The 20,675-nt window shown below is 53.0% G+C and overlaps 1 protein-coding gene across 1 annotated transcript in view; it reads left to right on the top strand.

Annotated features, from left to right (window-relative positions):
- LOC102397580 (protoheme IX farnesyltransferase, mitochondrial) overlaps positions 1–20,382 on the top strand; it is a 110,490-nt gene extending 90,108 nt beyond the window's left edge. Inside the window, exons 6-7 of the mRNA XM_006068247.4 lie at positions 6,156–6,388; positions 18,522–20,382. Of these exons, the coding sequence (XP_006068309.2) occupies positions 6,156–6,388; positions 18,522–18,925 (637 nt within the window). The 3' untranslated portion in view covers positions 18,926–20,382. The remainder of the gene's footprint in view (positions 1–6,155; positions 6,389–18,521) is intronic.
- The last annotated feature ends 293 nt before the right edge of the window (positions 20,383–20,675 follow it).

The following is a 20,675-nucleotide window of genomic DNA, read 5'->3' as shown; positions in this document are numbered from 1 at the left end:
CATAGGAACAGGGAGAGGAGGTGGGTCTTTTGATCAAGGACTGAGCAGTATGATTAGGAGAAAGGGTATGATAAATAATTGACCTAAAATAATAAGAAATCGGTGTTTGACAAAATTGCCCTTCAAGTCTTTGAGATTTAGCTCTGAGCATATTTTATGAGAGTAAGGCAGAAAACCATAGTTATATGTAACCAAGATGAGACATGATCATTCTTTTCTAATCTTTCTCTATATCAAAAACAGATGTCTTTATTAAAACAGCTAAACTTAAGCAACTTTTAGTATCACCATGATATTTAAAGATTTCATGGTATATCAGAATTTTAAAAAAATAACCCAGATACCCCACTTGATTTATTTTCTCTTTATTCTTGCTCCTCCTCTTCCTGTTTCCAGTCTCAAAAAGAGCCCTTTGCTTCTTTCACTGATGTATTTTCACTGTAAACAAAGATTCTAACCAAAACCCTCACTTTTCTTTTATTTAACTCTTTTATTCTGCCTTATTTCAAACAAGGCTTCCTTTAACTTGTGAGTGAGTGAGTGAGTGAAGTCGCTCAGTTGTGTCCAACTCTTTGCGACCCCATAGACTGTAGCCTACCAGGCTCCTCCCTCCATGGGATTCTCCAGGCAAGAATACTGGAGTGGGTTACCATTTCCTTCGCCAGGGGATCTTCCCGACCCAGGGATCGAACCTGGTTCTCAAAATGTAACAAAACTGTCCAGGAAAAAAAAAAGTCAAAAAAAAAAGAAGCCTTGAGAGAGACAGCCCTGGTGTCAGTCTGCCCAAGGCCACTGGGCAGAAGGGGGCCTGCTCCTTGCCACCTTCCCTCTCTCCACGTGGGTTTGGGGGCATCTGGAGGGTAGATTACAGGCTGTTGTTTGTTGTTGTTTAGTCAATCAGTTGTGTCCGACTCTGCAACCCCATGGACTGTAGCCTGCCAGGCTCTCTGTCCATGGGATTCTCCAGGCAAGAACACTGGAGTGGGTTGCCATGCCCTCCTCCAGGGGATCTTCCTGACCCAGGAATCGAAACCGAGTCGCCTGCATTTTAGGCAGATTCTTTACCGTCTGAGCCATGGGAAGCCCTCTCTCAAGTAAGCATGTGATAAAAATTGTATAGTGGGGTGATGGCAAGTCACTTTCCTCAAAAAAAGTACCTAACGTGGACTTCTTCTGAGAGGGAAGTGAATGGTGTCCCCCCTGGCAGGCAGAGGGCTCCTTCTCAGAAGCAGGTCAGACCCTTTTCTTCCTCGATTTAAGAAGCAGAAAGGACTTCTGCCCAGAGGCCTCCCCATGGCCTCCGCGACCTATGCTCTCTGACCCCTCCCACCCCTGAAACACGCTTCCCCACCCTTTGCCTGCCCCACCCCCCATGTGTCCATCCAGGCTTGGCTTAAAAGGCCCTGAACTTCTGTGTCCACCCCAAACCCCTGCTACCCCAGAACTGGGTTCCTGCTCCCTGGCAGCTTGCTCCCCACTCAACTGTCCTGCCTATCTTACTGTCTCCCACCCCAGGATAATCGCCCCCAGGATGAAGACCATGTCTGTCTTGCTCAGTGTATTGCATCCCAAGTCTGTCCCTTTTTATGAAAATAATTTGTGCCTCCCAGTCATTTCCATCTCAGGGGACGCAGTAGGAAGTTAGGCTACATATGCAGTGGTGTGAACTAAAGGAACTGTGAGTCCACGGGAGGCTGCTCTGAGCCAAAGGCCACCAGCCTAAAGACCCCAGCAGACCCCGGAAATGGTTAGTAAGTGGCATTAGACCAGTGTCCCCCACATACTGGTTAGAGGGGAACCCCCAGGGTACATGAATGAGCCCAGAAGGAAACCTGAGTACAGGTCCTGGTTCTGAGTCTCAGTTTCTCATCTGTAAAATGGGGATAAGACTGTCTCAGTGAACTTGTTTGAGTTTGTTCAGTTTTGTTTTGTTTTGAATTTCATGCCCAGTATTAATACAGATCCTGGGAATAGACTTTCTCATACAGCACTGGGAGGGAGGTAAAGAGTATAAACTCTCGAGTACAGGCTGGGGTACAAGTCAAAACCCCTAAAAATGTGCATGTCATCTGCCCCAGTAACTGGGAACCTAGTCTCAGAATTTATCGTAATCAGAGATGTAAACACTGACCTGTCTGTAACATATTCATCCCAACATTATTTCTAATTAAAACAATGGAAAAATACTAAGTGGACATACTGATTGAATTTATCATGGCCTGCCCACCAAATAGGCCATGTAGCTATTAATGATAATTGCAGGAGGATTCTTTACCAGCTGAGCCACAGGGGAAGCCCAAGAATACTGGCGTGGTTAGCCTATCCCTTCTCCAGTGGATCTTCCTGACCCTACATTGCAGGTCCTCCTACATTGCAGGCGGATTCTTTACCACCTGAGCTATCAGGGAAGCCCCATTAATGATAATGATGTAGTTATTCTTAATGGCATAGGGAAATTATTAAGATATATTGAAAATAGAATAACAGAGCCACAGTTCATTGTGTTCTCAGTTAAAAGTAGACATATCAAGTAGACATAAAGTAGACATATTTTCCCATTGGAAAAAAAGCTAGAAAGATATAAACCAACATGTTTCTTTGAATAGCTAATTTAGAATATTTTGTGTGATTTTCTAAATTTAGTTCTAAATGTTCTGAAATGAATGTATGTTACTTTTATAACATGGTTTTTTACCTCCCCCCCCCCACCGCCTTTTCTCAAATGTAGGGTGAGAATACATACTTTTTATTTTATTTTAAAAAGTTTTAATTGGAGTATGAAAGTGAAGTCACTCAGTCGTGTCTGACTCTTTGCGACCCGTGGACTGTAGCCCACCAAGCTCCTCCATCCATGGGATTCTGCAGGCAAGAATACTGGAGTGGGTTACCATTTCCTTCTCCAGGGGATCTTCCCGACCCAGAGATCGAACCCAGGTCTCCCACATTGCAGGCAGACGCTTTAACCTCTGTGCCACCAGGGAAGCCCTTAAATACAAGAATACAGTCTCTCAGAAAACCTTCTATCAGATCAGATCCTATAGAGACACATAATTGGAGTATAGTTGGTTTATAATATGTGAGTGTCAGGTATACAGCAAAGTGAATCAGTTATATATATACATATATTCACTCTTTTTTAAGGTTCTTTTCCCACATAGGCCATTACAGAGCACTGAGTAGAATTCCCTGTGCTATTCAGTAAGCTCTTATTAGTTATCTGCCTTACATACAGTAGTGTGAATATGTCAGTCCCAATCTCCCAGTTTATCCCTCCCGCTCCATCCCCTGGTAACCATAATTTTGTTTTTTACCTCTGTACTCTACTTCTGTTTTGTAAATAAGTTTGTCTGTATCTTTTTTTTTTTTTTTTTTTAGATTCCACGTATAAGTGGTATCGTATGGTATTTGTCTTTCTCTGTCTGACTTACCTCACTTAGTATAATAATCTCTAGGTCCATCTATGTTGCTGCACATGGTATTCTTTTATTCTCCTTTATGGCTGGGTGATATTCCATTGTGTGTGTGTGTGTGTAAAGCATCTTCTTTATCCATCCCTCTGTTGATAAACATGTATGCTTATGAAAAGTAAACCACAGGAAAATAAACTTCACAGAATTAGCCACTGGAGCACCTTTGCCCACAACATGAGCCGACCCCAGCTCCTTGAACCAGCAGGAAGTGGGTCCCTCAAGGATCCAGGTGCTGAGGATGGTCATGGCTTCCTGGGTAAATATCCTCGTTTTTGTTTACATGCCTTGTCAGCCTCCCCAGTTTTCATTTGTGCCCTTGAGCGCAGATTTAAACACCAAACTTGAACCTCATGATTCTCTGTGATTCTGACAAAGATCAGAAACTAAACTTCCGGGTTAAATCACCTATCTCAATCAATTAAATTCAAATGTGCTTTTGTGAAAGGTCTTTTCATAACACTAATACCGTTGAATTGATGGGCTTCCAGAGCCCTTGGAGAAGGAGTGAACAGTCTTTTTTTTTTCTTTTTTTACACAAGGTCCAATTCAGGAAAAATAAAAATGTTTATGAGCCACATCTTTCTCCCACCCAAAATAAAACTGGCTTTTTAGAGTGCCATAGGGAAAAAAAAAATCTTTCTTATAAGCTATAAACTACTTGATTGAAAGAAGAGCAGATATAATGCTTGCCCTGCTTTTCAACCATTTTGGGTCTTCTTTCTAGAGCAGAGTGAGAAGTGACCCCAGGCAGCCCCCTCCCCTTGCCTCTGGAAGATTGTGTTTTCTGCCCGACAGGAACACTAGGGAGTCCAGCTCCATGGTGTGCAGCAGGAGAGGGAGGGACCAGGAGGCGGAACCGTGGGCGTAGTCGTTCCACGGGCAGGCTTGGCCTCAAGAGGATGGCTGGAACCTTGGGGGAAGGGTAAACAAGGCCGTTGAGGTGAGGATGCAGGCGCTCAGTAGCCGTGGAGGCAGAAGGTTCAAAGCCCGACCAGGAAGGGGATTATGCAAGAGCAAAACTGGAGAGTCTACCTTGAAAAATGAGAGCAAACACGGGGGGGAAGAAGTCACGATGAGGGCGTCTGTGACTCTTACAGAAGAGCGACAGCTGTCTCCTGAGGGCTGGAGTCTACGAAGGCAGGAGACGAGCTGCCACCAGCACTCTGAGGGTCGGGAAGGGAGATGAGCCCTGAGGAACCCCAGCTATGGGTCTTCCGGTGGGAGGGATGGAGGGGGGACAGGGTGGCTTGGGCGGCCTCTAGGGGGCCTCACAGATGCGAGATGCAAAGCAGGTTGGGGGAAGGGGATGGCAACTCACTCTCAGATTGAACACGCACCAAGTCTCGGGTGTGGTTAGAGGGTCTCCATCACCGTTGCCAGGACAACATACCCCTCGGATGGTCTCTCTTTCCATCAAGACTCCCATTTCATTGAATTCCACCTGCAGGCCCAAGCAGTCTTAGCCTGGGAGAGAGGGGTCAGTGCTGGTCCCCAGGTCAGCATGGGAGCCAGGATTCTGCGAGGGTCCTACCCCCTTCACATGCCAGCACCTCGACACCCCCTAGTCTCTGGCAGGTGGGCTCTGCTGCCCTCCTATCCACCCCCAGCTCGTCTTATTCCTTGAGGGGCAGGTGGGCAGTGTCCCAGACACAGGCCATGCCTGCAGGGGACAGACGGCCACCCTCACCCTTATGGCCTCGCCAAAACCAGAGACCCTCAGAGCTGTGCACTCGCGACTCCCAGGTCCCTGTGGGCACATGCTGGAGACTGGGAGTGAACCGTGGCTTCTCCTCGGGGAAGCAGGCTCGAGCACCTGCTTAGATTGCTTCGGGAAGGATGAGGACAGGCAGGTACTGGTAGACCCAGTTCATCCAGGCTCCCACAAAGCCTTTCACAAGATGCCACACAAAGTCTACTTCAGAAACCAGGCTCTGTTGAGGGCCAGGCTTGCGGTCATCTTTACACTGTAGACGTTTATTTGACATACAGCCTTGTGCCACCTCTTTTGAAAGTCACGTGTTCATAAACCGCGCTCCGGCCCAGGAAGTGCCGTCACTGCGGACAGTCTCCTCGTTGTGTGGAGCTGGTGCCATGCTGAGCCTGTAATTTATTATATGTAGGTGTACTCAGACACGCTAGTCTTACCCATTATTGCTAACCGGGCGATGTTTTTAAATAAAGGATAAATAAATGGGGAGAACTCTGCCAGAAGTAAGATGCCGGTTGTGCCCATATCTTAAATACTGGGTTCCGAGGGGTTCATCAGTCACAACCACTTGCTTCCCACCAGCTGTGCAGCCAAACTGTGTGCAGAACTGGCACAAATCTCGCGGCCCTCCCCTCAGCCTGGGTTTGGGGGGTCGTCATCGCTCCTGCCCAGATGAGCATGGGGAGGTTGGGACAACCCGTGGCCAGGGAGGGGTAGGGTAGGGCCTCCCTTCAAACCTAGGGTTCAGAGACCTCCGCCCTCCTCGCTCTGTGAACCCTGGTTGGCAAATACAGGAGGAGCAGCTGCGCTCTGGCAGGCAAGTCCCTCCTCGTGTTAAATGACATCCAGAGGAGGTCCTGGGCCCAGGAGGAGGCCAGGCCAGCGCTGCCTCCAGCTCACTCCCTGCCCCAGGCCCAATTGCCCCTGCTCAGCTCTGACCCCGCACACTGACCCGTGCTCCCTGCTCTCTCTTCCAGCCCGCTGCTCGCCGTGTCCTTCGCCACATGCTGTGCGGTTCCCGGAGTCGCCCTGCTGACCTGGGGTGTTAACCCACTCACGGGTGCCCTGGGCCTCTTCAACATTTTCCTGTACACCTGCTGCTACACCCCGCTCAAGAGGGTCAGCATCGCCAACACGTGGGTGGGGGCGGTCGTGGGGGCCATCCCCCCCGTCATGGGCTGGACCGCGGCCACAGGCAGCCTGGATGCTGGTGAGTGTTTCAGCTTCTTTCTCCACAGGCCTGAGGCGTGGGTGCCCCCCGTGGCAGCTCCCACGGGTGGCCACCGCGAGTCAGAGCCCACTTCCTTCCCTGGGCTGCGGTGCTTGGTGGTAGACGTCTTATTCTGTGCTAGTGCTTTGCCAGAGGCTTCCCCGGTGGCTCAGTGGTAAAGAATCTACCTGCCAATGCAGGAAACATGTGTTTGATCCCTGAATCTGGAGGAGGAAATGGCAGCCCACTCCAGTATTTTTGCCTGGAGGATCCCATGGACAGAGGAGTCTGGTGGGCTACAGTCCATGGGGTCGCAGAGTCAGACAGGACCTAGCAGCTAAACAACAGCAGCAGTCCTTTGGCAAGAGCACGAATGCGGCCATGGGAAGCAGTGAGTGCAGAGCTGCAGGGCGACCGTGCGGCCTGGCCTCTGGGTGAGCAGACGCTCTCTGCATGGGGAACGGCTGGGAGGAAACAGGACGACACGTAGAATGAGAAGAAAGTGCCTGAAAGTCAGGAGCCAAGTGAGGCCTGTCTGCGGAGGGTCGGCCCACATCCTGAGGAGGTGTCGGGGCTGGGCCCCTGCCCGCCTGGCTCAGCAGACGCAGCCTCGTCAGCAGGTTCCTCCCTCCCCCAGAACCAGGTCATTTCCCCCTCTTCAGAGAGGACAGACTATTTTCATTAGTTTCTAATTTATTTTTATATGATTTGCTTAAATTGTTCATGCTGTCTACAATAAAACCATTGAAACACTCCTCCAGGTTTTTGGCTGGGATGTCACGGCTAAATTTGTGGGGTGAAAATAGGTCCTTCTTACCATCTGTAAGGGAAGTTTCACAGTCTAATTAGTCAAGTAATTAGTGTTCCTGACCGACACTTAGGAAGGAAGTGGTGAGGTTTCTTGCAGTCTGTGTAAGTACATATTTTTCAAATGAGCGATCAGAAGGCCGGTGACCATAAACCGTTGCCCCAGAAGCCACATCCCTCAGACTTTCATAAAAGCCCTTACACTCCATCCTGGCGAGCTCACAAAGGCGAGGACACCTTGACTGGATGGTCTCTTAGAGAGGCTTTAATATCCTGTAATGGCGGAGTCTCACAAATCTGCAAATATAATATCCTAACGCGTCCTTGCCGTCTGTTCTGTGACGAACCTGAAACCAGAGTCTTTTGCGAGTGGGAGGCAGTGCTGGCCCTGGGGGAGGGGGCCTGGGTTTGGAACCCTGGCGCCCCCTTCCCCGCTTAGCTTTTGCCCTTTAGAACAGAACCTCACCTCCTCAGCCACCTCTTCGCCTCCCACATGAGGCTGTCACGGCCCGTCTCTCCCGGAGCTGTTGTGAAGACTCAGTGAGTTGTTGTTAAGTCTTCCTCATTCATAGAGATGGTGTGTTAGTGCAGATGAAGGAAGGTCGTGAGATTTCATTCGTCTGCAGACTCTGAGCAGTTCTTAGTTGTGACTTGGCTGTGGCTTTGCAGACAAGGAGATGTCTACTGGCTTAGCAGGGAAGAGTGCAGGGGTCCATTGTTCAGTCTCGAAGTCATGTCCAACTCTTTGCAACCCCACACCATCTCATCCTGTTGCCCTCTTCTTCTTCTGCCCTCAGTCTTTCCCAGCATCAGGGTCTCTCCCAATGAGTCATCTCTTCACATCAAGTGGCCAAAGTATTGGAAGCTTCGGCTTCAGCATCAATCCTTCCAGTGGATGTTCAGGGTTGATTTCCTTTAGGATTGACTGGTTTGATCTCCTTGCTGTCTCAAGAGTTTTCTCCAGCACCACAGTTTGAAAGCATCAGTTCTTTAGCGCTCAGCCTTCTTTATGGTCCAACTCTCACATCTGTACATGACTACTGGAAAAACCAAGTCACTAACAGGGTCCGATAGTGACCTCTGTCTTGGGTGAGGGAAGAGGGAGGGGAGGGCACAGATCTGGCATCCCTGGACTGGATGACCTGTGAGTTTCTCCCCCGGTTTTCAATTGTAAACTTTTAAGTGCACATCTGGGTACCTCCTGCTCAGATTCCTGCTGCACAGCTCTGCCTGGAGCCCCAACCTTGACCCAACTAGCCTCTCCTGCCTCTCCCCTCCAAGCCTTTCCAGTGATGCCCAGACATTCGAAAGCAAGCAGGTGGCTCCCTGGCTCTGCCTCCCCAACGTGCTCCGTTCCCACCCGGGTCCTGCTGCCCCAACACGTGGACGCCTGCACCAGGCCACCCAACCATCTGTTGGACACAGCCCCAAGTCCTATTCAGTTTCCTCAAACCTGGCACAAGGAGCAAGGCACCCCAAACTGCCTTTTCTGTCTAGGGAATCCCAGCCAGGGCCAGGGTCAGGGCCAAGTGTGACAGCCCCCGGGGCAGGTACCTCTGGAGGGATGCGAGGGCAGTCAGTCTGCGGCCGTGGAGAACTCGGCCAGCTCTTCATGCAGGGTGCAAGGACCAAGGTTCCCACTGAAGGCTGGAGGCCCCATCATCCTCCCAGCAGTTCCCCGCGAGGAGCTTGGGCCTCAGGACACGTTGGCTCGAGCCACATCCCCGGAGGCCAGAGAGCAAGCGCTCCTCAGGTCCTCCCACTTAGGACGCATGTCCAGGCAGAGCCCTTGTTCAGCCACAGTCTGGATCTGGCTAAACGACTAACAGTCATATTTAAAGTAAATTTTTTTCCCCTTGAATTTGAGTTATAGTGTTTCTGCAATCCAGATCTCATCATTTGTGTACGAACTCATTTACACAGAGCAGCTCAGGCCAGGCTGTGCTTTGTTTAGACCACAGCCGAGAATGCACATTCAATGCTAAGCAACAAGGCTGTGACTGCCTGGACTGACCCTGGTGTAGCGCAGAGCAGCCTGACAGGCTGAGTAACCACACATGCAAGGTCCTTCTGTGGCCTCTGAAACTGACTTCTGTTACATCCCTTCGCTACAGATCTCTAAAATGCACTGAGGGGCACACAGGAACGGCATGGTTTACTGCCCCCAGAACTCTAATCCAGCACAGATCAAATCATACACCTGAAGCCTCATCGGGTTTTCCCAGGTGACTCAGTGGTAAGGAATCCACCTGCCAATGAAAGAGACATGAGTTTGATCCCCGGGTCAGGACAATCCCCTGGAGAAGGAAATGGCAACCGACTCCCGTATTCTTGCCCGGGAAAGCCAATGGACAGGGGAGCCTGGAGGGCTACAGTCCATGGGGTCGCAAAGAGTCAGACAACTTGGTGACTGAAACAACAAAAAGCCTCGTCAGGTTTATACAAAAAGAGTGATACTACTTAACGTGATGCTGCAGATTGCTTCAAAAGTTTCAAAACATTGATTTGATAGGCAGAGCCAACTCAAGCTAAGCCATAAGTCTTTGAATGAATTGGATAAATGAAATAACGAATCAGTGAATAAGTACCTTCCGTTTTCGAAATGGAAAAATTAACATATTCCGAAGTCAGTCACCGGATATCGATCGACACGTATTTCTTGAGTATCAGCTGTGAGTACAGGAGAAAATGACACACAAAAAGATAAGGCAGAATCTGAGAGAATACAGTCGAAAGATTTGTATTGCTGGGACTTCAGGGACTAAGTTGGCTAGCATTTTATATAGTTTGCTCACCTTCTAGAACTGCATTTTCTAACATGGAAGGCACCAGCCAGAGTCCAAAACGATGGTTCTCAAACTTCAGTATACATCATTGTCCCTGGATGGAGGGCTTGTTAAAACTCAGGTTCCTGGGCCCTGCCCCCAGAGCTTTGATTCAGTAGATCTGGGATGGGGCCTGGGAACCTGCATTTCTGACAAGTTCCCACGTGATACACATGCCCCTGATCCAGGGACCACATTTGAGAACCGCCAGTCTGAACAGACAGAACCAGAGAGCGTTCTCACTGCAGAATGCTCTGGAAACACAGAGGGATTTGGACCGAGGGCGTGGCAGATGGTCCTGTCACTGATGCGGTATCGGGGCCATTTCTGTTATCCACCGAGGTGGTCATATCGCTTCTGGGTTCTTATCTTAGGGGTCGTGTTTGTTTGAAGGACCCCTTCTGAGAGGGAAAAAAAAAAAGCAGCCAGAAATCTTTGCTTTCTTCTGTGGTATCTCCAACCCTTCTTGTCTTTAAACCTCCAAAGACTGATCACCATGAGCAGCCATGAGGACAGAGGTGTTTGGAAATCTCTGCTGAACTTGCTGCTGGGGGGCACAGTGCGGGGGGTGGCGTTTGCGGAGAGGGGCAAGGTGGTGATAGAGGCCGGGTTGCTGGTCTCACCCCCCTGCTGAACCATCCCCACAACCGACTCCATGCAGGGCCCTGAGAGATGCAGTCACCAAACCCAGTCCAGTTCCCACGGACTCCTCCTGTCGCAGCATCTTCAGGGAGAGGCAGGCAGGCGATCACTGAGCAGAGAGCTTTAGCGGGGCCTCTGGGCTCTCTTAAATTGGCCCCCTGAGTCTGTCCATGAAGACTTTGGAGCCAAGTGACTTCTGAACTAAATCACGGCCCATTTACTTGAAGAGGGGAAGTGCTTTCCGAGAAGAAGAGAGTGTGTGCATGGGGGCCGGGAGGCATGAGTGCCTACATGAGAACGTCATCCATGCCCTCCCCACTCCAGCTCACTTTCCCCAGCTGGTCAGCTAGGACTTCACACTCCAGCCCCAGCACTCTATAGATACTGCCCCTGACCAGGCAGACCTATGCTATAGCCCTTTCCTGGGGCTTGGTGGACAGTGATCGCAAGTGAGGGGCCACAGCTCGGGCCATGTGCAATGGGGATCCCCAAGCCTCACCTTGAAGGTCCTTCCTCAAAGGAACTGGCCACCCCGTTGGGAGGAAAGATACAAGATTAAATAGCTGCAGAAAACAGTGCTTCGCAGACGACTGACAGAGTAAAGACGTCCCATGTTTAGAATCACCCTTCCCCCTTCTTAGCATCTAATCCTTTCCCCTGGTGGCTCAGATGGTAAAGTGTCTGCCTGCAATGCGGGAGACCTGGGTTCCATCCCTGGGTCGGGAAGATCCCCTGGAGGAGGAAATAGCAACCCACTCCAGTACTCTTGCCTGGAAAATTCCATGGACTAAGGAGCCTGGTAGGCTACAGTCCATGGGGTCACAAAGAGTCGGACACAACTGAGCAACTTCACTTCACTTCTTAGCATCTGGATCTTTCTGTGGTTTTGTGGTGGCCACGGGGCCATCAAGACCTCAGGGCCCCGAGCACTGAAGGGTCTGCTGTCCGGCCTCCAGCGAAGATGTAAGAGAAGCGTGAGGACAGCCCTGGGCTCTAGTTTCTTTTTCCCACGATGGCATCGTCACTGTCTGCTTTGTTTTCATCACACGTGAGACAGAACTTCTCCCAGTGGTGGTCTCGATGCCCCAGTGGTGAGGGTACAAAGCCCGTGCTGACCCGCCCCTTGGGAATCCAGCCCAGGGTGGGAGGGGTGATTGTGAAGCAGGACTGGGGGGCCAGGTGGAAGGTGAAGACAAACAGATTAATGGGTGGAAATTGTCAAAGCTAAACAAACGCTAGGTGTTCTTGGTGTCTGCTGTTTTGCAGCTGCACAAAGAACGGTAAAGAGGTGGCTCTTCTCTCCCAGGGGAGTTTTGGTTTCAGAGGGGCCAGGCCCAGCCAGGGCTCAGCCCGAAAATACTCTTTTGTGCCAATCAAGGTGACCATGACAAGGGGTTTTCCTGTGTCCATTCTCCTCTGAGACCCTTCCTCCCACCTGCCCAATGACTTTGCTGCCTTTTTTTTTTTTTTTTTTTGGCTTCACTGCTGTTAGCAGAAAATATTAAAAGTGCTTACCACCTAAAACTCAGGAAGACTGAGTAAGAGGGCCAGCCCCTAGCACAGCCAGCTCGCTGTCTGAGGCATGGAAGTGCTTGGTTTGACTCTGCAGGCAGTGGCCAGCGAGGAGAGTGGTGACCTGAGGGCCTTAGGGAGGGTCGGGGGGGTGGGGACTGTGGGTGAGGGCCCGACAGCAGACACTCTGGCTCTGGAGCCACACGCATTAGCCTCTCGACAGTGTTTACCTCCAGAGACTGTCTAGTTTATCTCAGAGGCTTCAGGCTAAAGTCCTGCCCTCCCCTCCCCCCTCCTCCTCCTCCTCCTCCTCCACGCCAAAGCCACCTCTCTTCCCATTGCCCCCCCGCCCCCCATTTCTTAAAAAGGCTCAGATTCTGTTTTGTCATTTCCCTAAGTCTGAGTGAGTCCCAGGTCTTGGGAGTTTATGGGATGGGTCTGGTGACTGGCTCGTAGAGGTCTGTGAGTCGCCTTTGGTCTGTAATTCCTAAGGCTAGGTATGGAAGAATCTCACACGAAAGCAGCTCACTCGTTTTCTAGTCTGATTTCCACTAGAAATCAGTCGCCTTTGGTCTGTAATTCCGATGTCGTTGTGTGGTTGACATTAATTATGTCAGCAAACTTTCAGATACAAGTGAGGACTCGGGAACAAGCTCTTATCAGGCAGTGACACTTGACAGACGGATGGTTCTAGTAACAAAAAGAGAATGAGGATTTTTAGCCCCTGCTGGTAAACTACAAAATGTTAGATACTGTCTCACCTTATTTACCTCCTTTATTCCAGGATGAGAAGGTAGGACAGAATTCATTCACTCATTCATTCTGCAAATATTTATTGAGGGCTTACAAGTACCAGCTGCTGTTTAACCCAAGCACTTTTGAAGATTCTCTTTAAAATGCTGCCTCGCTTTGAAATCAGATTAGAAAACGAGTGAGCTGCTTTCGTGTGAGATTCTTCCATACCTAGCCTTAGACCACGAGATTGATTAAGATAAATGACATTTCTAAAGACAGGGTGAACGGGGAACATTACGGGAATATTAGCAAACCAAACAATACTTAGAGCTCTATTCTCTTCAAAGCCGAAAAAACAAACTCCTAAGCAGGGAGGGATGAGACACACACCGCGAGCCAGAGCTCAGCAGTGTAACTGGCGACCGTTGGGTACACAGCGTCCGGCCTTGTCACCCCTGGGTCACGTAACTGGTCAGGATCACAGGAGCTGGGCCTTGGCGGACGCCACCCGGCCCAGAGTAGAGTCAGTTCTGTTCAGCAAACAGATTCGTGTTTGTGTGATAAAGGGCCAGACCTTCAAGTGTGAGTTGAGGCGTGGGGAGCAGGTGAGGAAACCCCCAGGGATCGGGAGGAAGGGGAGGGAAGCCCCGACTTCCTGGGAGTCAGGGCTCTGTGCTGCCTCTGCTTTCGACTTTGCTTCAAACAAAACTGCGAGGGGCTGCTTGCCGAAGGCGATGGATGGCGGGCGGGGACCGCCAGGGGAGCGGGGAAAGGGTGAGCGTCTCCCCCTCCTTGCCTCGCCTCTCCATCCCTCTCTGTCCCTTCCGGAGAACCTTCAAGGGCAGGCAGCCACTGCCGACCCCGTTTCCTATTTTCAGGGGACTTTTCACCTCCCCTGTGTCGCCATGCCCCTTCTGCGGCATCCTGGAGGCTTGTCATACGGGAGAGGCTGATCGGTCTCATGAGCGCCTTCATGTTCACCCTCGGAAACAAGGCTGTGAAATCGCTGGCCGTGAAGCTTCAGGCTTGGCCAAGCCAAGCCCTACCCCCCAGCGAGCCCCCAGTTTACATGAGCCATCACCCCGAAGCTCCCAAGGGGTGGGGGCCGCGTGGAGAAGGAGCCCGTTGTTGGTGGGGGAGGGCCCCTGAGCCCAGCACAGGCTTCGCTGGGGCCGCATCTCTTCCTCTTCAAGGCCCTGCGTGGACAGCGGCTGGCCGCGAGTGGTTGGGGTCGGAGTGGGAAGGGCTGAATGTGAGCCCGCAGGGCAGCAGAGAGAGCAAGTGAGCTGCAACCACTGCAGTCCGTTTGAAGGGATTAGTTTCTGGAAGAGTTCCGACAGAGCTGGAGCTCTAGCTTGGAGCATCTCATCTCCACTGTGTTGGGAACTCACTCGGCTGGGATCACCTTGACTCGGTTTGCCACAAAACACAGAAGTGCTTCACGCTATGGGCCCCGGCACAGGGTGAGGCTTTCCGCACGTTAGGGCGGTGTGGAGGTGGCTGAGAGAGGCTTTGAGAGTATTTTCCAGGAGTAGCTGGGAAGACTCTGGCTGGCCTTGCTCACCTAGGTGCCCCCCTAATCAGGGAGGGGCCGGGAGATATGGGTTCTCCTCACGTCCGCACACACAGCACAGTTGGCGAGCTCTCGTGTTCTCTGTGTGTGAGGAGGGAAGGAAGGAAGGCCCCCGACCCCCGGACCTTCTCCGGAATTGCCTGCAAACAGGATCGTGGAGTCGTCCATCCTCACCCATCCTCTGGAGCGTCGTCAGCACGGTTGCGGCAACCATCACAGACTGCCGTATTCTGTGTATTCATTGACCCACAGATATTTGCTTAAAAGAAAGGAAGCAGACATGCCTTCTGGATATGATTAAACCCAGTAGATAAGAAGATTCTGCGGCTAGGCAGGAAAATGAGGAAATACGTTGAAAAGAAGAACATGCATCGCTTGTGTGAACGGACTGAAACTCAAAGAGACCATCTTCAGATCTCAGGTCACATGTCACCTCTTCCAGGAAGCCCTCCCTAATCTCCCCAGGGCCGACTGAGGTCTTGCTCCTGTGAGCTCCCCTCAAGCCCTGCACGGAAGGTGGCATCCCCCGGCCTGTGCCTCCTGTGTTGTCTCTGTCCCTGGGGAGACGCTAGCAGAAAGAGGGCCTCAAGGGCAGACCAAGCCTGCCCTACAGTGGGTGTGCAGTCCATATCTGTTGTCGCAGAACACAGGCCCAGTACAAGCTGACTGCTCTGTGGGGGCGAGGGTGAGCAGAGGCCTTCGAGTCAGGAAACTGAGGGCTCTGTGTTTCCCCCACAAGGAAGGTGGGTTCCCCCAAGCCCCCGGACTAATTCCAGGCTTCCTGTGCTCACTCGCCTTATCTCAATGGAGACGGTCATTTGTTTCACATCTTTCATAGGAGCTGAGGCCACTGCAGCCGGTGGAGGAGAACTGGGCGGGGGTGGGGACGTGTGATTACAGTCCATTAAGGCTCAGCTGTGATTTCTAAAGCTCTTTTCATTTGTGACAGGAGCCAAACCCCTACCCCAATTTCCTCCTCCCGGAAGAAGCAGCATGCTACTCTTAGGAAAATGATTTTTTTTTAAAATTATGTTATTTTAAGGAGGAGCATACCTGAAAATGTGTATTGAGCAAAACAGAACAGTCCGGCTGGCACACGAAAAAAGAGGGCTTTCGAGAAAGACAAGCGAGACTCCACGTGGGAGCCTGATGTTTCCACCGTTTCCAGGCTGGTTTCCCAGCTGCGCTGGCTCTTTCTCGGCCATTTCAAGAGCAGCATAGCTCCTGAGCCCTGGCTTACCTGTCCCCTCCCCCACCTCTAATGATCGCGATGCCGGTCCCCAGGGGACACAACTTGGTCCTGTTGGTCCCCCTTGGGCTGGCGCTGTGCTCAGAGCCTCTCAGTGGCTGGTGCCCCAAGAACCAGTCACACTGCCTCCTCCGTGCTGGTCCCTCCGACATCCGGGGATGGCTCTACTTTGTCATCAGACCACGAGGGAGAAGCGGGCCTTCTGTCGCCCTATTTTCCACTTCACTTGTACCTGGGTGGTCCACCCTTGCCTTCTGTCTCAGCTAATTCCCTGAGGGTGCTCACTGTCAAGAAGAATATCGTCTGTGTGTTTGTAGGAAAACAAACTTTTTTTTAAAGGTACCAGCACTCTTACTTAATAAACGGACTTTGTCTGTCCAAGCCTTCCTCTCCCCCATAATGTGGCCAACATTCTGATGACCACCAGGCATGCGTGTGTGCCAAGTCTCTTTAGTCATGTCTGACTCTTTGCGACCCCATGGACGGTATAGCCCACCAGGCTCCTCTGTCCATGAGATTTTCCAGGCAAGAATACTGGAGTGGGTTGCCCTGCCCTCCTCCAGGGGACCTTCCCAACTCGGCGGTTGACCCACATCTCTTACGTGCCCTGCATTGGCAGGCGGGTTCTTTACCACTAGTGCCACCTGGGAAGCCCGACCACCAGGCAGAGTCCCCTGCTACCAGTGCCAGTCGCTGTTTGGCAACAATTTTGTAGGAGAAGGTGCCAGGGGTGCAGAAGAGCCTCAGGCAAGTTGATTATCTTCCTCATCTGTGAGGTGAGGGCAGCCCTGCCCGTAGGAAGGTGCCGGGAGCATGAGAGCCTGGACGTGTCTCCTCTCCACGGGGCCTGTGAACGAGCCGCCAGGTTTTCACGGGGCAGATGTCTGATGGGCAAACTTAAGACGGCCTCTAAGAGAACCTCCACGTCTCCACCAAGAACTGTGCACGTCCACCGCCTGGAGGAAAGGCATCAGCGTCTGCCCCCGTCACCCCTCCTTGGTGACCCCTGCACTGGGGGCTCCGCCCTCACCAGCCTGTCTACACACACACACACAGCCCTGCACTGGAGGAGATGCCCCCCCCATCTGGGAGGCAGGTGCCCCGTGACCCAGCCCCACCCTCACCAGCCTGTTACACACACACAGCCTGACTGCAGCCTTCACGTCGCCGCAGACACACTGAGCCAGCCCGCGCAGGACAGGAGTTGGCCGTGGCTCTCCGTCAGCCTTGGGAAGGCCTTCCCCGAGCGGTCGCTCCCAGGTCACGCGTCCTGCCGCCCCGCTGGAGTCTCTGAGTCGCAGCTGTTAATGTCACTGCCTTGCGCGCTCCCCGCCCTCTGGACTCCTTGCTGCCCGCTGCCTCTCTGGCATCCAGGGGCATCCCCAGTGGGTGGCAGGCACCATCCTTTCTTTGCCAGCAGATTCAACAAATAGAAGCTCCTTCTTTTACTGTTCAGATTGGAGAGTGTTCGCATGGACTAAGATGTATATGTGCTAGTTACAGATAGGGTCAGAATGGATGGGGGGACTTGACAGCCTGCCCAGGCCATGCTGGCCTCTTAGCAGGCACTCGGGGAACACGTCCTGTGTGCGGAGAGGAGGAATGAACCTGAACCGTCTTCCCAGGAATGGCTGCGGCCCCCTGGGGAGACACAGCCCCGGTGCAGCCGGGGAACCAGGGTGAAAATCAGACATGCTCCTGCCGAGTTCCTCCTTCACCTCTTGTTAGAGAACTTAGCACCATCTGATTTGTTTGCTTCATGAGGATTATGTGTTATTTTAGTCGCTCATGTCCAACTCTTTGTGACTCTGCACTGTAGTCCACCAGGCACTTCTGTCCATGGAATTTCCCAGTCAAGAATCTGGAGTGGGTTGCCATTTCCTTCTCCAGGAGATCTTCCCAACCCAGGGATTGAACCCAGGTCTCCCACATTGCAGGCAGATTCTTAGCCACCGGGGAACCCTCATGAGGATTATAAAATCTGCCTAAAGTCCTGCAGTCACATTAAGTCAGGTGACAGAGTGTCTGTTAGTAGGAGGTGCTCAGTAACTGGTAGCCTTCACCCCAGGGTGTTTTAGGGAAAACCCCGCTCCAGAGAAGAGATGCTCAGGTGTTCACCTGTCCTAAAAAACTGCAGATGACAGGCAGCTGTCTGCCCTGCCTTGGGCACAGCACCCCTGTGCCACTCCGGGTTCTCCACTCCCGCTGTGGAGTACCCCGCCCTCCTGGTGGTGCAGGGCGTGTACCTGTGTGCCCTGTCTGTGGTGCCCACCCCCGCATCTCCCGGGCTGCCCACAGCACTCAGGTTCTGTTGGTGGTGCCCAGTAGGGAGCTGCCGGGAGGGTCCTTCCACCTCTCACCCAAGCCCCTCACTCGCAAGCCAGCTGGGGGAAGCAGAGAGAAAAGCGCAGCCCAGCGTTCTCACCGGGACAGTGCTGCCCTTGAACGTGTCTTCCCTTGTCATGGTGTGGGCACTTGGGGCGGGGGGGAGGGGAGCGGGCAGGAGCCGCAGGTGCTCAGCCCCGTGGGAGCCCAGGTGCCCGGCCTCCCTCCCCCGCCGTGAGGACGTGGGATGCGGGAGAGGATTCAGCGCCCCAGCCCGTCTCCTCTTCCATCTCCATCTCGGCCTCTGAACAGAGGACGCGGGGGAGGCTGGGAGTGTGGTTGGGGGTGGGGGGGGGGGTGCAGCGCTCAGGCCTGGCCGCCGCCATCGGGGGGCGGGCGGAGGGGATGCCTGTGTAAACCTCTGACGACAGCCTGTCTTGCTTCCCCGCCTCCCCCTCCATGCAGGGGCCTGTCTTCTGGGAGGAATCCTCTACTCCTGGCAGTTCCCTCACTTCAACGCGCTGAGCTGGGGCCTCCGCGAGGACTACTCCCGGGGCGGCTACTGCATGATGTCCGTCACCCACCCGGCCCTGTGCCGGCGCGTCGCCCTGCGGCACTGCCTGGCATTGCTCGCCATGTGCGCCGCCGCACCCGCCCTGGACGTCACCACCTGGACCTTCCCGGTCATCGCCCTGCCCATCAACCTGTACATCTCCTACCTCGGCTTCCGGTTCTACCGGGACGCGGACCGGAAGAGCTCCCGGAAGCTGTTCTTCTGCAGCCTCTGGCACCTGCCTCTGCTCCTGCTGCTGATGCTTACCTGCAAGCCGCGGGCGGGGGAGGAGGGCACGGGGGCGCCGCAGAGCTGACGGCCACCCGCTCTGGGAAAAGCAGAGAACGTCCAGGGAGACGTGCAGGGTTTCCGGTTGTTTTTTTTTTTTTTTTTTTTCTTCACTCTGCTGTTAGGCAAGAAACATTTTGGTTATTCCAAAGCACCAGGAGCAAACTCGCTGCGTTTGAAACGAGGCTGTAAAATAATTTGGTGCTCAGTGACCACTGGACAACTTTTTTCATGGTGATATCCAATATGTTCCCCAAATGAGAATCGGGGTGGCTCTGTGGATTGACACAAGGAGAGGGTGGGTTTTTTGTTTGCTTGTTTTCCTTTGAGGGTTGTTACAGAGGCCTTCCTCCGACCCCACCACTTGGTTCGTCTTCTCCCTCAGGTCGAAGTGCAGGTTCACCTTGCTTCTCGGCCCTCCCCACCTGCCGGCCAGGGAGGCCAGACAAGGTGCTCACTCGCACGCTGGCATCTGTGGTTCTGTGGCCTGTGGTCCCTCATAGGCTGCGTCAGAGTAAATGCAGCTGCCGGCCGCAGCCCCCCTTCTATGAATGAGCCGGGCCCAGCTCCTTCTGCCCTATGTTCTCAGCCTCATACCCCCTCAAATGCTAATAGAACACCAAGTACTGGCTGCTGCCCACCTTCTCAGGGAGGATTCAAACGGTTACCTGGGAATCTCAGACCGGCCCTTGTCCCCATCCTGTTAGGTAGCAGCATTTCAGAAACCCCAGGGAACCGAGGGCATCTTTGAAGTCCACTGTACCACACAGGTGGTGTCAGAGCGGTTCTTTCTAGAAGGGGCGAGTTAGACTTAAAGCCAGAAGCCCCTCGGGCTCTGACCCCCCTCTCCCTCTTCAACCACTGCTGCAGTCGTCAGCTGGGCTCAGGGTCCAGTGAGAGGGAAGTCAGAAGGGGCTGAGCCGGGCCAGCCAGCCCTCACAGCTCACATCCTTGTTCCTTTGGTGAAAAACACATTTCCACCCTGCTATCTTCAGGACTCAGAAATTGGCCTCCACACAGCCAGCGGCTTGGAGAGCCAGAAGCAAGAGCCAGACTCCTGGTGGGGATGCTTCTGGTCCCCCCCTCCAAGGGGGGGTGGGGGGCGGTGCATGGGTCTCCGCAGGCAGGGGTGGCCTCTGACACCAGCGGTTCCCCCAGCCCCCCAAGTCCGCCTCATCATCCAGTTACTGGATGTCCCATTTGCCTGAAGGCCTTGAAGCTTAACAGGATGTTTTAGTTACTTTGTCTCCGGGGCACTGCTGCCCTGGGAAGAATTTATTTGGGAGTTTCAGCCACATTCAACATGTCCCTTCTCTGAAAATGCCCAAAGCGATTGCAGGTAGCATCTGATTTTCTACTGCACTTACTTGGCCGTGTTCAGGTTGCGCTGCGGGAACTGACAAAGTCGCGTCTGGCGGGCGGTCCCCAGCCCAAAGATCTGTAAGGCGCGTGGGTTCTCTATGCTGCAATAAACCTGCACCGCGAGCCGCAGTGTGTGTGGCGTCATTCCACTCGTCTGCGGCTCCTGGCAGAACGGGTGACACTTGCCCGGCTGTCACGAGCGGCCATGGGACTGGCAGGCGCGGGGGTGGAAACGAGTAGGCGGCGCGCCTGAAGGAATCCCCCCGCCCCCCACCCTCTGCTCAGAGTCACCCAGTCTCCCTTCCATTGCCCTGGAAGTGGGCCTGGGGGCCTCCCCACCTCCTGACCTGTTGTTCTCCTGCTCGGAATATACAATGCCCGCTGCACGGTCTGCACAACGAACAGCGCCCCTGCTC

This window comes from Bubalus bubalis, chromosome 3 (genome assembly GCF_019923935.1).
Source record: "Bubalus bubalis isolate 160015118507 breed Murrah chromosome 3, NDDB_SH_1, whole genome shotgun sequence".
In the NCBI taxonomy this organism is placed as follows: domain Eukaryota; kingdom Metazoa; phylum Chordata; class Mammalia; order Artiodactyla; family Bovidae; genus Bubalus; species Bubalus bubalis.
The sequence above is the reverse complement of the archived record's forward strand: the minus strand, read 5'-3'. Positions and strand labels throughout refer to the sequence as shown.